At 42.1% G+C, this 25,779-nt stretch overlaps 1 protein-coding gene across 3 annotated transcripts in view; it reads right to left on the bottom strand.

Moving 5' to 3' along the window:
- Positions 1-25,779, bottom strand: part of mctp1a (multiple C2 domains, transmembrane 1a) — a 251,498-nt gene that overhangs the window by 163,528 nt on the left and 62,191 nt on the right. For all 3 annotated transcript variants that reach the window (XM_007893071.2, XM_007893072.2, XM_007893073.2), the window contains exon 3: positions 8,073-8,187. In XM_007893071.2, coding sequence (XP_007891262.1) covers positions 8,073-8,178 — 106 coding nt within the window. In that variant the 5' untranslated portion in view covers positions 8,179-8,187. The remainder of the gene's footprint in view (positions 1-8,072; positions 8,188-25,779) is intronic.

The raw sequence follows: 25,779 nt of genomic DNA, 5'->3' as shown, positions 1-25,779 counted from the left end.
TGTTGTTTGGAACTCTCTCCCGAGTCCCAAAAATGTTCTCCCTCCCTCACCTTAATCAAGCCATATTTCAAGACCTACCTCTTTGACAACAGTTTCGATCATCGTTCCCTTCCCCACCCAGCTTCTCTCCCACCCAACTCACTGGAAACATCCCTGGAAAGAATCACTATACAATATAATAATAATAATCCTTGCATTTGATATAGCGCTTTTCATGTCTTCTCGACGTCTCAAAGAGCTTCACAGAATAGACTGTAAAGTGAACTGACCGTATATTTGTGGGCGAAACGCGGCAGCCAATTGCGCACAGCAGTGTCCCACAAACAGTCGCGGATTGAAAATGACCAATTTATTATTGTTTTTGTTTTTTTGGAGGAATTATTATTATGCACCCAGAAAACAAACTTGCACCATCTTTTTATAACCATCTTCTCCCGACTTGTCTCCTTCTCTCCAGCACCCAGCTGTAGTCTGGTGCTCATTACCATGTTATGCTCAATTAGCAGTTAGGGCTCGAACTCCATACCAGTCTGATTGGTGTCCAGTTCTTGATTGAAGCACTTTTTTTTAAAATGAGTCACAAAAAACACGCTGCTTTACACATACATTGAACGCCAATAACCATAGAAAGCCATTTTTAAAAATAATAATCCCTGCATTTGATATAACTCCTTATTGTGTCTTTGAGTCATCTCAGAGTGCTTCACAGAATATACTGTAAAGTGAATTGACCGTATATTTTGTGGGTAAAACATGGCAGCCAATTACGCACAGCAGTGTCCTACAAACAGTCGTGGATTGAGTAACCAAATTCTTCTTATTTTTTTCTCTCTTCATCCAGACCTCGAATTTGGCTGCAATGTACCTTCACGGAAGTTGGAAGTTTATTCCTCTGTCACACTCTCTTTGAGATGTTTCAACAATGCAGTAAGATGCTTTATGAAATCTAAGTTTTACTATAATTTTCTATTATACTCACACACCATTTCTTATTATAGTCACACATTATCTTAACAGTGCTATTCGGAGGTTTCAAAAATCTCTCCCTTGATACCAGATTTAATAGCCCGCTGAAAATATTCATAGCCCAACCTGATGACATGGTGCTCGGTGGGGGTGGTGGGGGAGGGCGTGGAACCTTAGATCGCTTTCCAGGAGTCATAATCCCTCCCAAAAAAAATTTGGTCACTCAATCCACGAATGTTTTGTCGGCCACTGCTGCGCGCAATTCACTGCCCCATTTTGCCCACAAAACACACAGTCAATTCATTCTTAAATCTCAGATGGAGGAGTTAATCAGCATCAGCAAGGACTTGCAAATGTGATTAGCAGGGGCACAGTGTGTCAACACACCAAGTTTAGGTACAGTTCAAACTATTTTGAATTCTTGAAGCAATATTGTTTAGACACTATGCAATGAATTAACCTTTATCAGTCAGTGAAATGACTGATCTTTTATGTACCACCTTTCTTAGATTATTCAGAATTCAGATTATAATGAGCTATGTACAGAATATAAATCCATAGAGTCAGCCAGTCAGTCAATAGAACCATTTCTGCAGTCTCTCATTTGTTCGCTACATCTCTTCTCTGTATCATTCACTTAGTATGATAAACTACCTGAGTCACACTCATCAATTCCAGTTTGACTCCCTGTCTCTAAGTATCTGATGGAATTACACAAACATTGACACGGTCTTTTCAATCATTGCTCACACGATTGACATGCAGAACCGGAGCCCATTTATTGGCACAGGTCTCGCAACTATTTTTCTGAGTCAGATGTATCTTTGCATGAAAACAAAACAGATAATAGTTTTTTCATTCTATTCAGCCATTTGAAGGACTACACCTCAACAAACTGAAAAATAAATTGCATCTCGGATACCATCATTCATAAAAAGTAATTTTATAATTCATCACTCTGAAGGCTTGTTAAAATGATATGAATATTACATTACTTAGAATTATGGTTGTCGTGCTTCATTTTACCATTCCATTCTATTGGTAAAGTAATTTAAAACAGAAACAACGAGAAAATAATTTGTTCTTTTTTTTACACATCACTGCTGCTTATGTTACTTTACCATTGCTCCTCCTCACCCCCTCTCACCTCCCACCCAAACCTCCGGTGCCAGCAAGAAATGTCAACGGCTTTGGGACATCCTCCTGATGTGAAAGACGCAATATGCGTGTAAATTGTAGTGTATTGCTTTTAAAAAGTTCTCCTCTGTCTATTTGAGATGTGAATTGTTAATGGAAACAGACAATGAAGCTATTTGCATAGGAAATAGTGAGGAATGTTTGTCCCCAAGTTTTGAACCTGCTGATAAAAAAGAAAAGACGAGGGGTATGGGAGCCATAAAATCCCAACCTACATTAGAGCAAAGCATGATAGCGGGTATTACAGCACAAGCACACACTTACCCGGAAATCAGACACCCATCTGGAACCGAGAGACAGCGCTGACATGCATCCACAGTAAAAGATAAAATGGCCAACTTGCAGGGCAGCGGAGCACTGGAACATCACGTCTTTGCCAGGATACTTCATAGAATCATAAAATTGTACAGCACAGAAGGAGGTCATTCGGCCCATCTGTGCCGATTTGCTTCTTTGCACTTATTTAAAATACATGGATGTATTTAAAAAGAACAGATTGATGCTGTGATGGGAAGACAATAGGGTGGGTAATAATAATAATAATCCTTGCATTTGATATAGTGTCTTATCACGTCTTCTAGACGTCTCAAAGCGCTTCACAGAACATACTGTACAACAACAACAACAACAAGATTCCATTTATAGAGCGCCTTTTACGTCGGGATGACGTCCCAAGGTCAGGACCCGAGCAGGGGGGAAATGGTCAGGGTGAGGGGAGGGAAGGGAGGGGGCGAGGAGGGGGTGGAGAGTCGAGAGGGGAGCTGAAGGCACGGTCAAAGAGAAAGGTCTTGAGACCGGCCTTGAAGGAGGAAAGGGAGGAGGCGGCGAAGGCACTGGGGGATAGAGTTCCAGAGCCTCGGGGCTGAGAGGCTGAAGGCCCGACCACCGATGGTAGGGCGGTTGGGGCGGGGGACGTGGAGCAGACCGGAGCCAGAGGAACGGAGGGTACGGGCAGGTAAGTAGGGGGATAGTAGGTCGGAGAGGTAGGAGGGAGCGAGGCCGTGAATGGCCTTGTAGGCGAGGATGAGGATCTTGAACTCGATCCTCTGGGGGATGGGGAGCCAGTGGAGGCGAGCGAGGGTGGGAGTGATGTGGTCGCGAAGCCTGGTGCGGGACAGTACACGAGCTGCAGAGTTCTGAATGACCTGCAGCTTGTGGAGGGAGGTGGCGGGAAGGCCGGCGAGGAGAGAGTTCCCATAGTCCAGCCTTGAGGTGATAAAGGCGTGGACCAGAGTTTCAGCAGCGTGAGGGGTGAGGTAGTGCCGTAGTCTGGCGATGTTTCGGAGGTGATGGAAGGCGGTGCCAGTTGTGGTGCGGATATGAGGAAGAAAGGACAGCTCAGGGTCGAACAGAACCCCGAGGTTCCTGATTGGCTTTGAGAGGTGGAGAGTGCAGCCTTGGATGCTGATGCTGTCAGCGCCTGAGGTGCGGAGGCGCTGACGTGAGCCAATCAGGAGGGCCTCAGTTTTACGCACGTTGAGCTGAAGAAAGTTGTCTCTCGTCCAGGACTCGATGTCGGACAGGCAGCTGTCAGGTCATCGGTGGTCGTGGAGTTGAGGGTAGAAGAGGAAAGGTAGAGTTGGGTGTCATCCGCATACATGTGGAAGTTAACCCCATGTCTGCGGATGATGTCACCAGGGGGAGCATATAGAGGGTGAAGAGGATGGGACCGAGGACAGAGCCCTGAGGGACACCACACGAGACAGTGCGGGGGGTGGAGGAAAAACCGTTTGCAGAGACAAAATGAAGACGGAGGGAGAGGTACGATCTAAACCACTCAAGGACAGGGCCTTGAAGGTTGAGGTGGGAGGACAAGGGGTGGAGGAGGATAGCGTGGTCGACCGTATCGAATGCTGCTGATAGGTCGAGCAGGACGAGGAGGCAGAGGGAGCAGATGGTCAGGATGTCATTGGTGACCTTGACCAGGGCAGTTTCTGTGCTATGGGCAGTACGGAAACCCGACTGAAGGGGTTCGAATAATGAATGGGTGGAGAGGAAAGAGCGCAGCTGGGAGGCGACAACTCTTTCAAGGACCTTGGACAGGAAGGGGAGGTTGGAGATGGGCCGGTACTGTACTGTAAAGTGAATTGACTGTGTGTTTTGTTGGAGAATTGTGGCAGCCAAATGCGCACACCAGTGTCCTACAAACAGTCGTGGATTGAGTGATCAAATTATGATTATAATTTTTTTAAGGAATTATTATCCCTGGAAAAGTGATCCGCCAATTGACTTAACAATCGGGTTCCTACTTACTGCTAGGTAAACAGAGGTGTGTGGAGTAAGGAAACTTGTCCAACATTTCATCCTGCCGGGAATTGTTTGCAAGGCGAGTGATCTAACCACTGAGCTACAGGACTCTAGGGTATTCTGGAAAGATGAGATCAGGTGGGCCAAACAGCCTTCTTTATCTAAACCGATCTTGAAATGATCCTGTTTTCTGTGCAGGATTGTACTGTAAAGTATTCAGAGGGATTTAGGTGTTCTTGTACCTTTAGAACTGAGTTGAGAAAACATTTCTTCACTCAGGTAGTGAATTTATGGAATTCTCTATCCAAGAAGGCTGTGGATGCTCAATCATTGAACATATTCAAGACTAAGATCGACAGATTTTTAAAAACTAAAGGGATTAAGGAATATGGGGATAGGGCGGGTAAATGGAATTAGGTTAGTAGATGAGCCATGATCTTAAATGGCGGGGAAGGCTCGAGGGATTGAATGGCCTACTCCTGCTCCTATTTCTTATGTTTTTATGCTCTTAAAATCTGAGCAAGACTTTCCTCTTACCGTGAACTGTAGTGACTGACTATGATTTTCCTAAAGTAAACTTTGACTACAAAATGTATTCATTACCCTTCAAATTAACTCCCGTGAAGTCCTTGGAGACCTCCTACCAGCATGTAAAACGTTATATCAAATGAGTTTATTATAAACTACACCAAGTGGCAGAACAAATTCCAACTCTCCAGAATCCCTCCCAGAGAGGTGATGTAAACAGAGATAATGAGAAGTGGAAATGCCACATTGGTACTGCTGATTGAGCGCTACAACTATGTAAATATATCTCCCAAACCAGACTAAACTGAGGAGCACTTTGTGTCAGCTCTGTGTATATGATGAAAATATTTAATTCTCCAGCAGTCTCATCTATTAGTATAACAGATATACATGTATGCATGTATCACACAAAAAGAAAAAAAAACTATTGAGTATTGGGCTATAATGACATATGCCAATGGATCACTGGTGTCTCTGTACCTTTTAGAATGAGCTTGTTTTGTATAAGATTTCAATCATCAATTAGCAGTTAGTTGTCTCCTGATCATAATATCCCCAGAACACGGAAACAGAGCAGCCACTTACAAATCCCAGGATACTTAATATCATTGTCAATTCCGACAGAACCAGAAGATCAATGACAAAAAGTGTGCTATGCACAGCTCTTATTTTCTACAATATCTTCAACCTAAAATAGCTTGATGTGGGCAAGTTTCCTTACTCCACACACCTCTGTTTACCTAGCAGTAAGTAGGAACCCAGTTGTTTAAACAGTTACGTATCCACCCTGAAAAAGTCAGATCTCAGCTATTAATGATCATTTTAATGGCCTTTGATAATAAAGGATTTAATGAGTTGTACAATTATATAGCACCTTCCACATCGGGAGGACATCTCAAAGCACTTTCAGAATTAGGGGGGGTGATTCAATTCTGAAGTCTGTGTTTCTCTCAAGGTGAATTACAAAGGTTTTGTCCATACAACAATTCAGTCTGTTCAGATTTGGCTGAATCGCATTACCCTCACCTCAGTGGGGAATGTCTTGGAGTGTCCCACTCTCTGGAACTCCATCCCAGAGTTCTTTTGCCTCGCCCCTTTCCTCACCTCCTTCAAGGTCCGTCTCAAGAGCTTCCTCTTTCACCATGCCTTCAGTCACCTTCCCATACCCACACTCTCAGCCTCTACCCCTCTTGAATCCCCACTCAGGTGCAAACTCCCAAGTGTCTAGTGCTTTGTAATGTTCTCTCGACATTAAAGGCGCTATAAAAATGCAATTTGTTTGTTTAGTTGCTCTGAAGAGAGAAAACTGATACCTGCTTAAATCTTTCTTGCTCCGTGCCAAAGGGGTACATGAGACAGAATAAATTACGGATAAACATTTGTAACTCCCAGTTATTGAATTGGTATAAAGTTGCTTTTAATTACAGTTTCCCTTCAGCAGGATCTGGAGGTACCTTGCAATGTAAATACAGCTGGTTCTCCAACATCATATTTGACAGATCCTTATTCAGAGTTGGATCTCCTATTGCTTTGCATAGTGATTGAAATGGAAAAGTTGGCGCAAGAACAATTCTAACAACGATATTTCACGCAAACTTAAACATCTGGCTTCATTGCATAATTAGCATCATGACGTCAGAGGTCCTCAAACATACACACATTTCTTAACAATATAACACTAATAATTAATAATCCTTGCATTTGATATAGCACCTTATCATGCGGTTGAGAGGTTTCAAACTGTTTCACAGGATATACTGTTTGTGCCATTTTTACCTATGAGAGCTTGATTTGATATAGTAATTATTTTGACCCTTGTATTGCAGGCCTTTATGATTTGATGACGCCTGACACACAATGACGGTATTGTGCCAAGTATAACAATGAAAGGACAGATGATTATAGTGTAGTGAGTAACAAAGAACAAAGATTAAATTACAGTCTCCCCCTCACCTTGTGGTTTGTGATGTCAGAGCCTTTCTGGAGTCTTTAAGCATTGATCGATAAATAAGGCACAGCTCATTAAGATTGCTGTGAGGCGCATACTACAAGCAATCCAAGTGATTGATATTCTCTTTACATCCTGTTGCTCTCAACTTAATACAATATAAATAACCCAAAGCGAAGTAATCAGCAAGTTTATGTGAGTAATAATAATCATAATAAATAATAATCCTTGCATTTGATATAGCGCCTTATCATGTCTTCGAGATGTCTCAAAACACTTCAAGGAATCAATTGTATATTTTGTGGGCGAAACGTGGCAGCCAATTGTACACAGCAGTATCCCACAAACAGTTATGGACTGAAGTGACCAAATTATTATTTTTTGGGGGAGGAAGGAATTATTACCCCCAGAAAAACAATCCACCAATCCACTAACAATTGGGTTCCTACTTACTGCTAGTAAACAGAGGCATGTGGAGTAAGGAAACTTGCCCAACATTTCGCCTTCCGGGAATCAAACCCAGGTCTCTCATTTGCGAGGCGAGCATTCTAACCACTGACCTACAAGACTCCAGATATTTTATCTAGGCCACATTATTGTTATGACAATAATCCTTACATTTGACATAGTGCCAGATACATCAGGAGGACATCTCAAAGCTTTTCACCGGGGATTTACTGTAAAGCATAGTGACTATATATTTTGTAGGCCAATGCGGCAGACAATTTGCACACAGCAATGCACTACAAATATCCATGTTAATCAATTGGGGGTTTGGATTTTTTCTATTGTCAAACTACCTGTGGTATTCTGAGGAATAAATCTTGCCTGGTTCTAGACATAGACCTTTTTCTTTGCATTTCAGAAAGTGGAAACAATTCTTCAAGTCCATTTTCAATGACAAAAATGACCGATTTCAGGTTGTAAAGTCGCCACGTACATCACTGCCTTTGTGTGACACATAGAGAGCAGCACGCAGCAAGTAACATCTGTGGCAACCTTATGACTTGTATTACAAAATGATCAAGAAAAGGAGAGGCAACAATGTTTAACAATGGGAATTGATTGATTTTCCCTCTACCTGGAGAAAGTACTAATGTTTACTGATTAAAACTGCAAACCGATAAGTGTACTGTTATCAAATAACTATTCCACCAAACTGCTCACAAGCTGCATTGTGTCCTACCTCCACGATCCCGTACTGCCAGATTGTGTCCACTCTTTAGCAGAATTTTCAGCTGGTAGATCACTGTGCTTGTGGAAGTGAGATTGGTATTACTTGTTCCAAGCATGTTATTCCCCTGCACACATAAAATGAAGAACATATCAATGGAAATAAAGCAATATAACAACAATAAAATTACATTTGTATAGCGCCCTTCACATCCCAAGGCAATGGACACTCAGTAATTCAGACCCGAGCTGGAGGTAGGGATTGGGGAGGGTGGAGGGCGGGGGGGGGGGGGGGGGGAAGGAGGGTGATCAAAGGCACAGTCGAAGAAGAGGGCCTTAAGATGGGTCTTGATGGAGACAAAGGTGGGGATGAGGCAGAGGGACTGCAAGATGGAGTTCCCTAGAGTGGGGAAGAGTAGCTGAAGGTTCACCCAGCAATGGTGTGGTGGGTGAGGCGGAAGGCAGGAAGCAGGCTGGAGCCCGTTGAGCGGAGCGAGCGGGCAGGTTGGTAGGGGGTTAGAAGGTCACAGGGATAGGGGGGAATGAGGCCATGGAGGGCTTTGAAGGTTGAGGACCAGGATCTTGAACTGTATCCTCTGTGTGATGGAAAGCCAGCAAAACAGTCATAAAATGTATTAGTGATGATATGACCATGAACACTAGTATAAGAAATATTGTACAATATTTATTTCCTCTTCATATTCCCTGCACTATACACCAACCTCAGGCATTAGTTCATCAGACAGAGAAGAGCAACAAGAATAATTCTAGCATTGAAGACCCAAAGGTCTGAAGAGAGACTAGGAGAACTGAAATTATTTTCAATGGAGACAGGAGGATTGATAGAGAACATGATCCAGGACTTTAAAATATTGAGGGCATATACTATACTAATGTATTAATGTAATTAATAACAGCTTGTCTTTATATAACATCTTTTATGTGAAAACAAATAAATAATCCTTGCATTTTGGTATAGTGCCTTTCACATCAGGAGGTCGTCTCAAAGCTTTTCACAGGATACACTGTAGTGGATTGACTGTATTTTGTGGTTGGACACAACAGCCAATTTGCACAAAACAATGTCCCACAAACAGCCATGAAGTGAATGATCAATTTTATCTGGGGGATTGTTGACCAGGATACCAGGAGAAACACCCTTCTCTTTTCGAATAGTGCTATGGGATCTTTAAGGTCCACCTGAACAGGGAAACAGCACTTCGATTTGTGTTTCTTTTGAAGACCATGAGCTCAAAGTTCAAAGTCCTAACGTGGGGCTTGAACTTCTCACAAGTAGCCATGAGACAAACGACTAATTTTCTCTTGAGGATTGTTGCGTGAGACACTAGGAGGTACTCCTTTCCCTTTTGAGATAGTGTCATGAAGCATGTTTAGCATGTTGGTTAGAGCACTCGCCTCACAAGCAAGAGGACCAGGGTTCGATTCCCAGGCAGGGCAAAACCTTAGGCAAATTTCCGTACTTCACACGCCTGTTTAGTCAGAACCCAGTTGTTAGTTGATTGGCAGATCGCTTTCCGGGGGTAATAGTCCGTCCAAAAAATATTGGTCACTTAATCCACGACTGTTTATGGGATACTGCTGTGCGCAATTGGCTGCCACATTTCGCCCACAAAATATACAGTCAATTCACTTTATATTCTGTGAAGCACTTCAAGACATCTCAACGACATGATAAGGCACTATATCAAATGCAAGGATTATTATTATTAATAATAATCTTCTTAAGGAAGGCACATTTGACAGTTAATAAGGGATTTGAGTGTACTGAACATGTACAAATGTAACATTCCCTTTTATAGATGTCTACAAATCTAGCTCAGGTGTTCCAGGTTTTATTGGACTTATTAAGCAGCCACTGTGATCAATTACTTGTGTATCACTGGTTCTTCAGTTCATTGACTATTAAAGAGCATAGTTAAAGAAACTATTAAAGAGCAATGGTATCTATAATTTATAAGGTATTGCTTTTCAAAATGGAAGCTAGGTGCCATGGGACGATTTGTGAGGGCTCTTTTCTTAACCAAACTACCTTTATTTGGCAGATAACAACAACAGTTTGCATTGATATAGCTCCCTTCACACAGGCTGTGTCTCGGAGTGTTGAATAGGCAAGTCTGACACCAAGCTGGGGAGAACAGACAGGTGACCCAAGGCAAAGTCGATGTTGTTGTGCCACACTTTTTCATTACGTTTGTTAAAAGCAGGCTTGGATTGTGTCATCTCTTGCAGACTTCTAGAGGGGAAGTGAAACCCACGGTACAATTACACTGGTCAGTCTTCACAAGATATTCATTCTTGAATACAAAGATTTTTCTCGATTCCAAGTGTTGCATTATATTTGCATCCCTATGTAGCAAAATAGGATACCAGGCCGCAAGTGTTACAGTAGCACCAGGTGTACAGGGATATAAGGAGCTTGTTGGGATCCAACAAACCCAAACATGTGTTACAAGCGAGGTCGCTCACCACCCAACACCAGTTAGTTCTTCCAGGTTTGTGATGCCACTGGGGCACTGTGTATGCACATAGAAAACCACCAGTAGCTTTTGCGCCATGGACTTCTCAACTTACACACTTGTGTTATCGATTGCAAGGTTCATGCCATCAACTCTCCAGAATAGATAATGGCATTTTACCAGCTTTGCCAAACCAGAATGCTCAGATCTTCCTGTCAGTGTAACGTTCGTCAAAATTATCATCTAAATTCCACTGTAAATTTCACAACATTTTATACATTCTCCACTAGCACAATGGAAATTGTAATCTGAACTATTGGGATTGCATATTTTACATATCTATTGCAATATATTTTCACAAATAATGATATGTTTGAGGTGATAATTCTTTCAAATGTGAAGAAGGTGATGACGGCATTATTTCTCAGTCAATAAGAGCCTGGAATATTAAGTACAGTTTTTGACTTTGTATATTTATATATACAACAATAAAATTACATTTGTGTAGTACCTTTCACATTGGGAGAATGGCCCAAGCCGCTGGACAGGCAGTGTTTCGGATCTGAGCTGGGGGTGGATTGGGGCGTTCGGAGGGCAGGGGTGAAAGAAGGGTGATCAGAAGCATGGTCAGAGGGTCTTCAGATGGGCCTTGAAGGTGGCAAAGGAGGGGGCAAGGTGGAGGGACTGTGGCATGGAGTTCCAGAGGGTGGGGGCAGAGTGGCAGAAGGCCTGCCCACCAATGGTGGGGTGTGCAAGGTGGGGGACGTGAAGCAGCTGGGAGCCTGCTGAGCGGAGGGAGTGGGCAGGATGGTAGGGGATTAGGAGGTCACAGAGGTAGGGGGAGCAAAGCCATGGAGGGCTTTGAAGGTGAGGACCAGGATCTTGAACTGTATCCTCTGTGTGATGGGAAGCCAGTGGAGTTGGGCAAGGATGGGGGTGATAGGGTCATGGAGCCTGGTGGGGGAGAGGACACAGGCTGCAGAGTTCTGGATGATCTGCAGCCTATGCAGCCCAAAGAGTTTGCATAGTCAAGCCTCGATGTTATGAATGCGTGTATGAGGGTTTTGGCAGCCTGCGTGTGAGAAAATAGCAGAGCCGGGTGATGTTGCGGAGGTTGGGGAAGGCAGAGCGGGTAATGGCACGGATATAGGATAGAAAGGATAGTTGAGGGTCAAACAAGACGCCAAGGTTCTAGACTGGCTTAGTGAGGTGGAGTGTGCATCTCTGGATAGTGATGCTGTCAGTGCCGTTCCTCTGGCTCCGGTCTGCTCCACATCCCCCACCCTAAACGCCCTACCATCGGTGGTCGGGCCTTCAGCCTCTCAGCCCCAAGGCTCTGGAACTCTATCCCCCAGTGCCTTCGCCGCCTCCTCCCTTTCCTCCTTCAAGGCCGGTCTCAAGACCTTTCTCTTTGACCGTGCCTTCAGCTCCCCTCTCGACTCTCTACCCCCTCCTCGCTCCCTCCCTTCCCTCCCCTCACCCTGACCATTTCCCCCCTGCTCGGGTCCTGACCCAACTGTCCAGTGCCTTGGGACGTCCTCCCGACGTGAAAGGCGCTCTATATATGGAATCTTGTTGTTGTTGTTGTTCTCATCCAGGACTTGATGTCCAACAGACATTCTGTCAGGAAAGCAGTGGTCCTGGAGTCAAGAGTGGAGGCAGAGAGATAGAGTTGGGTGTCATCCACATATATGTGGAAGTTGACCCCATATCTGCGGGTGATGTCACCAAGAGGGAGCACATAGATATTAAAGAGGAGGGGACCAGTATAGTTTGCATAGTAACTACTTTTTTTAGGCAAATAGAGCAGCCAGTTTGCAAGCTCCCATAAACAGCCCTAAGGTAAATTTATGTTGATAATTGTTGCCAGGACAACAGAAAGAACTCATTTTAATTTTCAATTGGGTTCATGGGATCTGAACAGAGAGAGAGAGAGAGCGAGAACTGCATTTTTTACAGCTCATCTGGTAGACAGCATTTCTGACAATGCAGGACTACCCCAGAACTGTACAGAGGTTTTAGCCTAGAAAAATTTTCAGAAGTATGGGGAAAAGGCAGTTAAGTAAATGCAGGGTCTTAATGGATTGCTCTTGCAAAGAGCCAGCACAGCTACAATGGACCAAATGTTTTTCTTCCCTGCTGTAAAGTTCTATGATTTGTTTACGGCATCATGCTCCGCCACTGTCAAGCGTGCTGGTATGCTACCCCGGTGTTATATAAATACAAGTTGTTGTTGTTGTGGTACCCTAGACTAAGAGCTCAAGATCTGATGTGGAGTCTTAAATGGTATCCTATTTAAGAATACTACCAGGTTCTTCAAATAATTAATTAATAAATGTAAACTATAAATACTATCAACAACAACAACAAAATTACATTTATAGAGCGCCTTTCACGTCGGGAGAACGTCCCAAAGCGCTGAACAGTCAGGTGTCGGGGAACAATAACAGGGAATCGAGCGGATTAGAAGTGGGAGGATCTGTGAAGTGTGGGGAGTATAAACACTGGCATGGAAGAATTGGGCTGAATAGCCTTTTTATGTATCATTCTATGTAATTCTGTATAATTCTATGTGACTGACCAATTAATAACTCTGATATTATAATAATGAATCCGAAGTCAATACTAAATCCCAAATCAAAGTCTAATTCTATGTACTTGCAGCTTGTTATTATGTTTGTTATTGTCTCATCACATTCTTCCATCTCAGCAAATATTCCAGACTTGATTGCCTGAGAAAGTGTCAATGCAAACATTGTTGTGGTAATTAAGGGATCTTCAGCAAGCCATATCTTTGTTTGATAGTTAGTGCTGTCACTTTTAATTTTAATTAAATTAATTCGCCTCCCACACAAAGCAATAACGTTATCCACTGAACCATAACTACATCAATATATCAATATCAGTTTACAATTAATTTTAATAGAATGAGTCAAAAACAATCAGCAGCCTGCCTTATACTCCATTTTTTATGTGGGTAGAGAGATGATAGGATTTAAATGAAAATCTAGAGCTGGATCTTGACTATATAATATTGTTATATAAGCTCAGATGCCCTGGAATTGCAATGTCTGATTTTGGGTTGGTTCAGTTCCAGTATTCCTTATAACCCATTATAATTCTTCCAAATTTGGTGCCAGGAAATAGTCTTGTAGCACAAGAAATTCTTTCCTCTAGTCGACAGCAATAAAATTGATGAAGGTTTAATTTTTTGTATATACTTTATGTGCACTTATAATCATTAGGGACTTCAAGGTTTTTTATGATTTGATTGTGCACTGACTGTCTCATGCTAATTTAAGGAGAGAACTCGACATCTGAAAACAATATTATTAATGCTCCGTAAACCGATCTAGCTACATTAGCTCCCCATGCCTCAGAGGATCAAGTTTAAAATAATTACCCTTTTAAAGCCCTCCATGATGTTGCTCCTCCTCTGCGACCTATTAACACCATACCAAACCACTATTGGGGGTCAGGCCTCCAGCTTTTCTATCCCCATCCTCTGGAACTCCATCCTGAAATCTCTCCACCTTGCCCTCTCCCTTGCCTCCTTCAAGGTCCATCTCCAGACCTTCCTCTTTGACCGTACCTTTGGCCATCCTCCCACCCGCCTACCATCAACCCCGTTTGTTTCCAACCCCCAGCTCGGGTGAGAAGTCTTAACTGTCTAGTACCTTGGGTCATCCTCCCAATGTAACTTTGTTGTTGTTGTTAAGATGAGATGAATACTTGCCTCTGAGTCAGAAGGTTAAGGATTCAATTCAGAGTCTAGGCTGACACAGTACTGTGGGAGGGTTGAATTGTTGGAGGTGGTGCTCTTTGGGTGAGATATTAAATCGAGATCCTACTTGTTTAGGTGGATGTTAAGGATCCTATATCACTATGAAAAAGAGAAGGGATTTTCTCCAAAAATATTGACCGACAATCTCCCAAATAAAAATTGGTCACTAAAATCACGAATGTTGTGTTAACCTACAAATTCAGTGACTAAACTTTACAGTAAATCTTGTAAAGTGTCCCCCTGATGTGAAAGGTGCTATATCAAATGCAACAATTATTAATATCTGATAACAATAACGTAAGAATCCTGCAGTCAGATCTTCTTAACATCTGTCTGCAGTGTAACTATAATTGGTATTTTCACATGATCTTCACAAGACGTCACTGAGGCACTTGGATTACCAAAACACTTACTGCAAATGTCCATTCATAGTCAGTGTCTTCAAAACAATTGCTCACAGCAGTCTCCCACAAACAGATGTGGATTGAACGACCAAATTATTATTATTTTATTTATATATTATTTTCTTGGAAGGGATTATTACCCCCAGAAATCGACTAACAATCTAGTTTCTATTTTCTGCTAGGTAAACAGAGGCGTGTGGAGTAAGGAAACTTGCCTAACGTTTCGTCTTGCCCAAAATCGAACACAGGTCCTCTCGCTTGTGAGGCGAGTGCTCTTAAATCCGACCCCCAGAACACTTAAAACCCCTGCTTTCCAAACATCCATCTATCTTTTATAGGTCCAAATAGATTTTGCCTCTGTGTATTCTAGGGAGATCAGTTTAAAATTTTCACAAGTTATTACTGTATACAAAGAACACAGTATACAAAAAATGACACTGAGATTGCCCCTTATTGTCAAAGGAGAGTTATCTAATATTATTCTATTATTATTATTGTTATTAAAGGAGAGTTGTGGTTTTGATCAAAATGCTGAGATATAGAGATTGTGATCAATCTTCCTGAATAAATGTATGAATGAATTGCTGAAGCTGGACAACAAATTATCATTTTCATTTCCATTATGCTTGTGTTGCATTTTTTTTTAAAAAGTGCCCTACACAGGATGCATGATTTATAATAATGTATTTAATAATATAATAATAATTCTTGCATTTGATATAGTGCTTTATCATGTCTTCGAGACATAAAGATGACAACTCATTCAACCTAAGACACATAATTAATCTCTTAATATGCTGTTTTATCACCTTTTAAGGATTACCACATTAAATGTTTCGCAACCAGTGGTGTACCAATGTTATTTACAGACAGTAGTCTGAATAGTGGGAACTGAAATATGATATGGTGGTGATCTGACAATTCAGAGCTCAGTGAAAATGGATTCAGTTCCTTGATAATTTGAACAATTGAGGCTATATGTGGTCAATGTACAAAACAACATGTAACCACTGAAAATACTTGTTCACTGCATGAGGTGGAATATTTATGAAACTGGGATCTTTAACGTCCACCTGAATAGGCAGACAGGACCTCATTTTAATGTTTCATCCAAATGATGGCACCTCTGACATTGCAACACATGCTCGTAAAGTGTATTTTTTTAACTGTATGTTGTACAGCTAAATTCAGCAACCAACTTGCACACAGCAATGTCCCAAAAACTGCCATGAAGTGCGTGACCAATTTTATTGGGGGGTGGAATTGGTGGCCAGGACACGAGTGCCATGGGATCTTTAACTTCCACCTGAACAGACAAGACCTTGTATTAATGTCTCATCCGAAGGACATAACCTCCAACAATGCACTACATCCCCAGCACTGTATTGGAGTGTCAGCCTTGATTGAGTTTAAAATTGCAACATGGGGTTTGAACCCACAACTGTTTAACCCAGAGACTTGAACTAGGCCAGGCTGACACACACTATTCTCATTCTAATTCTAATTTTATACTAATTCTGCAAAGATGTTTTCACTATAAAACAATTCGAGACAACCAACAGAGTTAATTTGCTGTTTGCATTCCACATGGCAGTCGCAATGTGGGCTCACAACCATTCAAAAAACTATGTCCCTGTTCACTTATAAATAAAGGCACACAAAGTAGAAGTAACGTGATACTAAAGTTTATCAAATTGAAATTAGCCATTTACAATTTTAGCACAGTAAAATTAAAGCAAACAAAGACGAATTGGGAAAACTAACCAAGGAGAAGTAAGAACATGGAGCTCACAGAGCAGAATATACACAGAGCGAATCTGTAGTTACCACCATCATGAAACTGAAAACAAAACTACCACTAGTTTTGTCCAGCCCACATATCACTAACACTACTGTGCACTACAGATAGGACCACGCAGCAAAATACATTTGAATTGACCTATTGCTGCAAAATTCTTGTAAGATATGCACCAAATTAATTTACATTAATGAAAATGGTCTTCTGTCAGTAGTTTATAATAATAATAATAATAATAATAATAATCCTTGCATTTGATATAGCGCTTTTCACGTCGGGAGGACGTCCCAAAGCGCTTCACAGAACACACTGTAAAGTGAATTGACTATATTTGTGGGCAAACGCGGCAGCCAATTGCGCACAGCAATGTCCCACAAACAGTCGTAGATTGAAAATGACCAATTTATTATTGTTTTGGGTTTTTTGGAGGGATTATTATTAGGCGTGTGGACTAAGGAAACTTGCCCAAGGTTTCGCCCTGCCTGGAATTGAACTCAGGTCTCTCACTTGCAAAGCGAGTGCTCTAACCACTGAGCTACAGGACTCCAAACTGTAGGAGCTACAGTTTATCTTTTATTAACTAACATTCACATCAGTACCTTTAAAGAACCTGTCACAATGCATTTTTTTCAGCAAAGCAATCTACTTACAAGCAGAGTTGATACATCCCACTTCCCAAGATATTGCAGGAAGTCAGACTCCAGCCAAAATTGGTGATTGCCCTTAAGATTTCACAATTCATTTAAAAGAATCACTGTCTTCGCTAAAAAGAAAGTTTGGCTAATTTTATTTTATGCTTTACACAACTTAAATACATCGTCACAGCACTTGAACATATGTGATATCATTAGAAAGAAAATAACACAAGCCTTTTCTGTTTTTTCTCCCAATCTAAACAAAACAAGGCCTCGCCAACCTATTATTATATTTGATATAAAAATTTTTAAATCTTCAAGAGAGAATTACAATTGTTTAGGAAATGCATCAAATTGGACAACAACAAAGTAACAAAATATAAAATATTTTACTGGTTTCTTTTGATTTAGTGCCATATTTAATTTCTATAAGGTAAGTACTTGTCTGGACCAAAACAGTTGCAAAAGTTTTCAACAGTGTATATATTTAATGTCAATAAATCTCACAACTTCCCCACAAGACAACACTGACACAAGTCCTGTAGCTCAGTGGTTAGAGCACTCGCTTTACAAGCGAGAGACCTGAGTTCAATTCCAGGCAGGTCAGGGCGAAACTTTGGGCAAGTTTCCTTACTCCACACGCCTAATAATAATCCCTCCAAAACCAAAAACAATAATAAATTGGTCATTTTCAATCTACGACTGTTTGTGGGACATTGCTGTGCGCCATTGGCTGCCGCGTTCGCCCACAAATATACAGTCAATTCACTTTACAGTGTGTTCTGTGAAGCGCTTTGGGACGTCCTCCCGACGTGAAAAACGCTATATCAAATGCAGGGATTATTATTATTATTATTATTAAGTGCCAAAAAGGTCATCAAGTCTGTCATGAGTTGCTGAGTGGCGGATTAGTGTACAGTTGCTCACCCTATTCTTCCTCCCAAAATGTATATCCTCACACTTTTCTACATTAAATTGCATCTGCCATTTCTCTGCCCAATCTATAGTTTTGCTACGAGAGCAATAAAAGTTTCAAGGCTCTTAAATTGTTAAATTGTTAAACAGAAGCAAATGACAAGTGATTGCTACCAAAAAAGTAATGGTCAATTGATAAAGAGTGACAGGGCACGAAAACTTAAGTTATTAAGAAAGCAATCCAAGCGACAACACCAGCCAAAGGGATTACCCAAGAGATCGCTGATCCCTTGATGGGAGAGATGACTCAGATGAGAGTATGCTAGTCAACACCTGAGGAAGCCAAACTACTGCTAATAAAATGTCATAGTGTTTACAAGCCTTACAAACTCTGTGGTAAACCTCTCCAACTGAAACTCTTGTTGACTTTTCTAATTTAAGTTTGAACCCAGGGATATGTTGTGTCATTATAAGATTAATGCTTACAACCTTTCGTGAATAAAATAGCTTAAAAGACATTGTGTTGTCAAAGCACTTATTTAATCTTGGTCAATCTAATTCTTGCTAGATCTGTGAGCTGTTTGTTAATATCTGAAAGATAAGAATTACGATAAAAAAGCTGATAGCTTTTTCTCAAATAAAGTCTAGTAATAATAATCCTTGCACTTGATGTAGCACTTTATCAGATCTTCTAGAAGTCTCAAAGCACTTCAAAGAATATACTGTAAAGTGAATTGACTGTATATTTGTGGGCGAAATGCGGTAGCCAATTGCACACAGCAGTGTTCCACAAACAGTCCAGAGTGTTAAGTGATCAATTTTTTTAAGTAAAGAGGGATGGATTGGAACTGACAGGATAATTAATTGTCAGTTCTACTTTGCAAATTACCTAGTTGATTAATAAAATATCAAACCTGAGCCAGGAACATTATATAAAATGGTTCAGATACACATTTTGAATCAATAAATCAACATCAGTTCCTATACATTTAAATTGTCCTCTGAAGCCATTCTGGGAATTCTTTATTTTTTAGCATCCATTAACGTAATCGTTGTAATCAACATTCATCTGCTGCTTTATGTTCTTGTAGCCTGAACATCAACAGCAACAACAAGATTCCATTTATTGAGCGCCTTTCACGTCGGGAGGACGTCCCAAGGCGCTGTACAGTTGGGTCAGGACCCGAGCAGGGGGGAAATGGTCAGGGTGAGGGGAGGGAAGGGAGGGAGCGAGGAGGGGGTAGAGAGTCGAGAGGGGAGCTGAAGGCACGGTCAAAGAGAAAGGTCTTGAGACCAGCCTTGAAGGAGGAAAGGGAGGAGGCGGCGAAGGCACTGGGGATAGAGTTCCAGAGCCTGGGGCTGAGAGGCTGAAGGCCCGGCCACCGATGGTAAGGCGGTTGGGGCGGCGGATGTGGAGCAGACCGGAGCCAGAGGAACGGAGGGTACGTGCAGGTAGGTAGGGGGATAGTAGGTCGGAGAGGTAGGAGGGAGCAAGGCCGTGAATGGCCTTGTAGGTGAGGGTGAGGATCTTGAATTCGAGCTCCTATCAGTCAGTATAGGAGATAATCTTCTTACATTATTGGTTTGCTCGTCCAAGAAAGAATTATACCATTTTCTTACACTATCCTGGTTTTAGCTGCTTAAGCTGGACACACCGGAGCCGGCCATTTTGTCCAGCTTAAGAGGCGTCTGATGCTAACCGAAATTCTCTTACCTCTTCCTGCTTCCTCCCTCACAGTGCCGTTCCGATTGGATGGGAAGGGGATCAATTAGCGGCATATCCAAGGTGATTGACAGCCTGCAGCCGCTCGGGAATGGTAGATACTCCACCCATTCACACTCCAGCTGTCAATTAATCAAGATTTGACTCCTCCCATTCCCTCCCTTGTTTCTTCCCCATTCTGGCGCGCCCTCGTTGATTGACAGCCCTCAGCTGCTTGTGAATGGCTGGAGTCCGCAGTCACTCAATCGCAATTTGACTCCTCCCAACTCCATCTCGGTGCTGCTCGTGCTGAATGGAGCCGCTCAAGACACAGAAGGCCCGAGTGAGTTGATGCAGCGGCAACCAGCGCGGTATTATGTAGGATTACTGGAATTTTGTCCGAATTAACAGGTCAAAAACAGAAATATAAGCTATGTACAGCAAAGACCTTTGAGGCTGAATTTAGGTACTTTATCTCTTAATGAGTTTCAAGTCTGAGTCAAACATTACTTGCTTAAGAATAACATCTTTTCAAAGAGCCGGCACAGACACGATGGGCCAAATGGCTTCCTTCTGTGCTGTGTAATTCTATGATTCTATGAAGACAGGCAAATTTGAGGTCAAAATAAACTTGGAATTTGCGACTCACTCTTTGCAGTTTCACAGACTAATATTTGCAAACTAGAAGTTGCAATTAATGCAATGAAGTATGCAAACATCACACTTTAGATTTCCAGGGTCTGCTAATGATAGTTGAAATCTGAATCATCAATGTATGGTCAGAATTATCATTGGATCTCCGCTAGACATAAAGCATCCTGCTTGACTTTGCTTTCCTCAGCAATTACTGGTCTGCTTCATGTCCCCAGCCCAATCTGCCCCACCATCGATGAGCGAGCTTTCAACCACTCTACCTCATTTTCACGAGGTTCATTTTGGAATCCCTCCACCTTATCTGCGCCTTCCCTACCTTAAAAGGCCATCTTAAAGATCTATCACTTCAACCGTACCTTTGGTCACCTTTTCCACCACTCTCCTCAGCACCCCACGCCCCTGATCGGGTGTCCAGTTAGCTGTGTGAAGCTCTTTGATATGATCTCCTGATGTGAAAGGTGTTACATAAATGGAAATGTTTTGTAATATAACCATTCTCCAGAGATGGGTGCTTTTGGTGGTGAAATCATTTGCCTGATTTACACTAATGTATTGTACAGCAATACATTGGCCAGTTCACTGCTCAGTTTTCTCTATTTTTTTTGTCAGCCAGGTGTCTGACACATGCGGAAACCCATCATCATGCTTAAGAGTACAAAACTAAACTGAGCGTCCCACCTACACATGGAAATTCCAGAGATAGATTGTTGGAATGAAATACACACTCTCTCCCTGGAGGGACACATCCTGCTTACCTAATGCCAGAAACTATTACAATAATAACAACAAAATTACATTGTTTGGCGCCTTTCACAGTGAACAAGACTGAGGCCCTCCTGATTGGCTCGCGCCAGCGCCTCTGCACCTCAGGCTCTGGCAGCATCAACCGCCATGGTTGCACACTTCAATTCACCAAGCCAGTCAGGAACCTAGGTGTCTTGTTCAACTCTCAACTGTCTTTTCTCCCCCACATTCAAGCCATGACCCGCTCTGCCTTCCCTCACCTCCGTAACATTGCCCAACTCCGCCACTACCTCACCCCTCAGGCCGCTGAAACTCTTGTTCACGCCCTGCTTGTCAGCCTTCCCAACTCCTCCCTCCACAGGTTGCAGATAATCCAGAACTCTACAGCCCGTGTCCTCTCCCACACCAAACTCCATGATCCCATCTCCCCCATTCTCACCCAACTCCACTGGCTCCCTATCCTTCAGAGGATCCAGTTCAAGATCCTGGTCTTCACCTACAAAGCCCTGCATGGCCTTGCCTCACCCTACCTCTGTGACCTCCTAACCCCCTACCAACCCACCCGTTTCCTCCACTCAGCCGGCTCCGGCCAGCTCCACGTCCTCCGACCCACCTGCCCCACCATTGGCGGGAGAGCCTCCAGCCACTCTGCCCCCAACCTCTGGAATTCCATCCCCCAGTCATTCCACCTTGCCCCCTCCGTAGCCTCCTTCAAGTCCCACCTCCAAACCATCCTCTTCAACCATGCCCCTTCCACTCCCCTCCCTTTCTCCCCCCTGACCCCAGCTCGGATCTGAACTGCTGTACACTCTCCAGCACCCTGGGCCTTCCTCCCGACGTGTAAGGCGCTATACAAATGTAATCTTGTTGTTGTTGTTCACGTCAGGAGGACATCCCAAGGTGCTGTATTATTATTATTATTAGGAGCAGGTTGGTAGGTGCCAGGGCTTGGGGACCCTCGCTCGAGTTGGGTTGGGGTACTGCTGGAGAATAACTAGTTAAACTACATAGCTTGCCATCAATAGCACTATCTGGCAAGCTTTCCTGCTGCTTATTCAGCTACGACCTGAAAACAGGAGCTGAGTGGGAGAGTTCCCTGTCCCAATGACTGGTTTCTCTAAAGCACCATTTCAATCTGATACCTATTGCTTCATTCACTACTTTGGCAGCACCAGGGAAAAGGGTCATTTCAAAACTACAACTTGAAAAATATAAATAATACATTTAAGACCTGCTGGTAGTTTCCCCTTCAGTGAGTACAGTCACTAGATAATAACAGTCTTCATTATACTCATCATTATACAGTAGTCCTGTAGCTCAGTGGTTCATCACATCAAGGTTCGATTATGGAAACTCCTCCTCATCGGCCTTCCCAACTCTTCCCTTCACAAGCTGCAGATCATTCAAAACTCTGCAGCTCATGTACTCTCACGCACCAGGCTCCATGACCCCATCACTCCCACCTTCGGCCAAAAATTGGTCACTTCAATCCACGACTGTTGTGGGACACTGTTGTGCGCAACTGGCTGCCGCATTTCGTCCACAAATAGACAGTCATTTCACTTTACTGTATATTCTGTGAAGTGCTTTGAGATGTCTAGAAGTCTTGAAAAGCTCTTCACCAAATGTAAAGATTATTATCATACAGATGGCATATCAGCACTCTGTATTTAACATGACCTGTACGGATGTATTGATTTAAGCTAAAACCTGCTTCTGTCAACTACTATTCCAGGTACAGTAATATTTTATGATAACACTGATGTACCACAATCTGTGATGTGCTCTGCATTGCTCCCTCACTTATAACAAACTCATATATGAAACAATGCACCTTATTATGCAGTTCAAATAACAGAGTTGCAAAGGAGTTAATATTTGCTTGTGTCACTACAAGATTGATTCCACAACACAAGCTATTTTTTTCTCCCATTTATTCAAACACCAAGCACTACCAAAGAGTTATGTAGACAACCCGTTAGCACTCTCCGGTAAAATTATGACGTGAGGATACATACCATGTACTTCTGAAATGAATTTTCGAATCCCTGAACAGTCTATTGAATTTTAAGACATGCCACAACTCTATTGCCATTCTCTTGACAGTCACTGCTTCCGGCTGCCACAAAACTGTATGAGTCTGATACATTAATACAGGAAGAGTGGTGAGAACATGCTACCCACAAACTAATACTGGAGCGAGCTACTGTGCATTGAATTTGCTTTCTGTACAGAATCATTTGTTCTGCTGTAAAGCAGAGATATACGGCACACTGTGCAGAATAATCTATTGTGTCATGAAAATTACAAGCATGAGAACACTAATTGAAACTTCCTTTGCAATCAACTTCCACAAGAGAATATCAAGGTTATCTTTATGATTACTTCACCAGAGTTTTTTTCAAATTGTGCTTCAGTTGTCCTAGAGTCACAATCAAGTACTGCACTTGAGGTCTGTGAGAGACAGCAGTATAGTTTTCATATGTTAGAAAATCACAAAATTAGTTTGGATGAAAAAGGCCTTTTGGTCCATCTGACCTCATCTCTCCAGAAAGCTCACTCTACTGTCCTCCCAATTACGTTATATTCAACAGAGATTAGACTTGTATCAGACCACTAGTGTTGACAATGCACTGGGCAACTGGGCTTATAGTCCAGCCTGATGATATTCCAAGTGCCAAACTGGATGAGAAAAGGTGTGGTCCTCCCAATGAGATGGTAAGCCAAGGTATGTTCTTCATGTCAAAGGTACCATTAAACTATTTGAAAGAGAAATAGGTTTCTGCCTAACAATTCTCTGGATAAATTAATCATTCACCTCATGGCTGGTGGTGAGATCTTGCTATGTGCAAACATCTGTCAATAATGACTAATAACACTTTTGTAGCTGCTCTCAAACACCAATCTCTGTTATCAGGACTAGGAACTTAATGCAGGGCTCTTTATGCGGACGGAGAGGGAAAAGGGGGAGATCGCCCCTCTTGTTTAGGTAGTGTTCACTCTAAGTATGGACTATCATCTTCAATAATGTATCTGTACTAAAGAATTACAGTACATCTATTAGTATGGCTTCACACCTCACTTCAAGACCCGTTGCAGAATGAAGTGTTAAAACTTGTCACCCACAGTTAGACTATTATTTGAAACCTAGCAAGTTATTAAGAAAAAAAACCACCCTAACTGCATTTATGTTGCTTGGTTACTTACTAACACAAGTTAAATGTCAAAGGAAACCGTTTCTCACTCAGACCTCTGGTGTTGTTTCCAGGAACCCTGGGTGTAGATAGTGGTATCAGAGGCTCAAATTGCACCTGGTCTTAGCCTGTAAGATTATTTGGCCTTAAAGTTTAAGATTGTGAAGAATTGTTCAAAATTCTTAAATTTAGTCTTAACTTGTTTGCTTTTTTTTGGTTTTTTCTTCTTCACAAAAATGGTTTCCAAATTAAGTCCAGGTTTAGACAGATATATAACAAATAGAGCCTTGAAGGGTAATGGGCATAAGGCAGGGCTAAGTGGACACCTTGCTCTGCGAGCCGGTGCAGACTCAATAGGCTGAATGGCCTTCTGTGCTGTAAATGTCTATTCTATGATTCTAACTTTCCACAATTTAGTCTGTTGAGACAAAATGAAAAAAAATGAAAAAAATGAAAATGGTCCTAAGGGCTAAAACTAAGTGGAATTTTGGAACTCAGGTTTATTTTGGGCATAATACCCGAAAATTACACTCGGGTGGCGAAGAAACATGCAGTCAATTGGCATCTGCCAGTCATTCAGTTATTATTATTATTATTATTATTCAGAGTAGCACTCACACTGCCTAATGTAACCACCTAGAAGAGTAACATGCAAATTCAATCCTAGTCATAATATTGTAGGTGGCCTTGCTAAACAAAGTTACTATCTTTAATTTTGCATTATACCACTTGGAAATTGTGCCTGAGCACTGCCAAAGTACAAGCGAGAACAGTAATCATTGTGTCACTCTCCCCGAGCTGAGCAAAAATGAAATACAACAACAGAACTGTGTTAAAACTGCACCAGTATTTATTAACACTACTCACAACCAGTTAACCTGCTGGCTCTTCACCAATGTTAAAAGCAAAGCACCAAGGGAGTCACTCCTCTCTCCTGTCGTGGTTATCTCGCCTAACTTTCCCCCCCTATGTCCTCAGTGAACTGTTCCGATTTTACGTTCCTGCATACTGCTCTTCAAAATATTTGCTCCTTTGCAAATAAAGCTGTTTTCATTCACAACCTTATCCTGGACAAACATACTGATATTCTCACTGAAACCTGGCACACCCCCATCAATTCATTCCCGCTCACAGAGCCAGGATACATGTTCCACATTAACCCCATGCTAAATACTATAGCAGTAATATCAAATCTATTCCTTCTGATTTTACCAAACACCTCACTCTCCACCAAGCTTCCCACTTCTTTAAGACCCATGAGCAACTATCCTTCTATGAAATTGCATGAAACAGCCATAAGTACTAAAAGCAGATTGAATGCAGTAAATTTTGCAGAAGTTTATAAAGGGGGCTTGAGAATAAGGAAAAATAATAATAATCCTTGCATTTGATATAGAGGCTTATCACGTCCTT

This window comes from Callorhinchus milii, unplaced genomic scaffold, assembly GCF_018977255.1.
Source record: "Callorhinchus milii isolate IMCB2004 unplaced genomic scaffold, IMCB_Cmil_1.0 Scaffold1, whole genome shotgun sequence".
In the NCBI taxonomy this organism is placed as follows: Eukaryota; Metazoa; Chordata; class Chondrichthyes; order Chimaeriformes; family Callorhinchidae; genus Callorhinchus; species Callorhinchus milii.
This window is presented reverse-complemented; position numbering and strand designations above follow the sequence as displayed.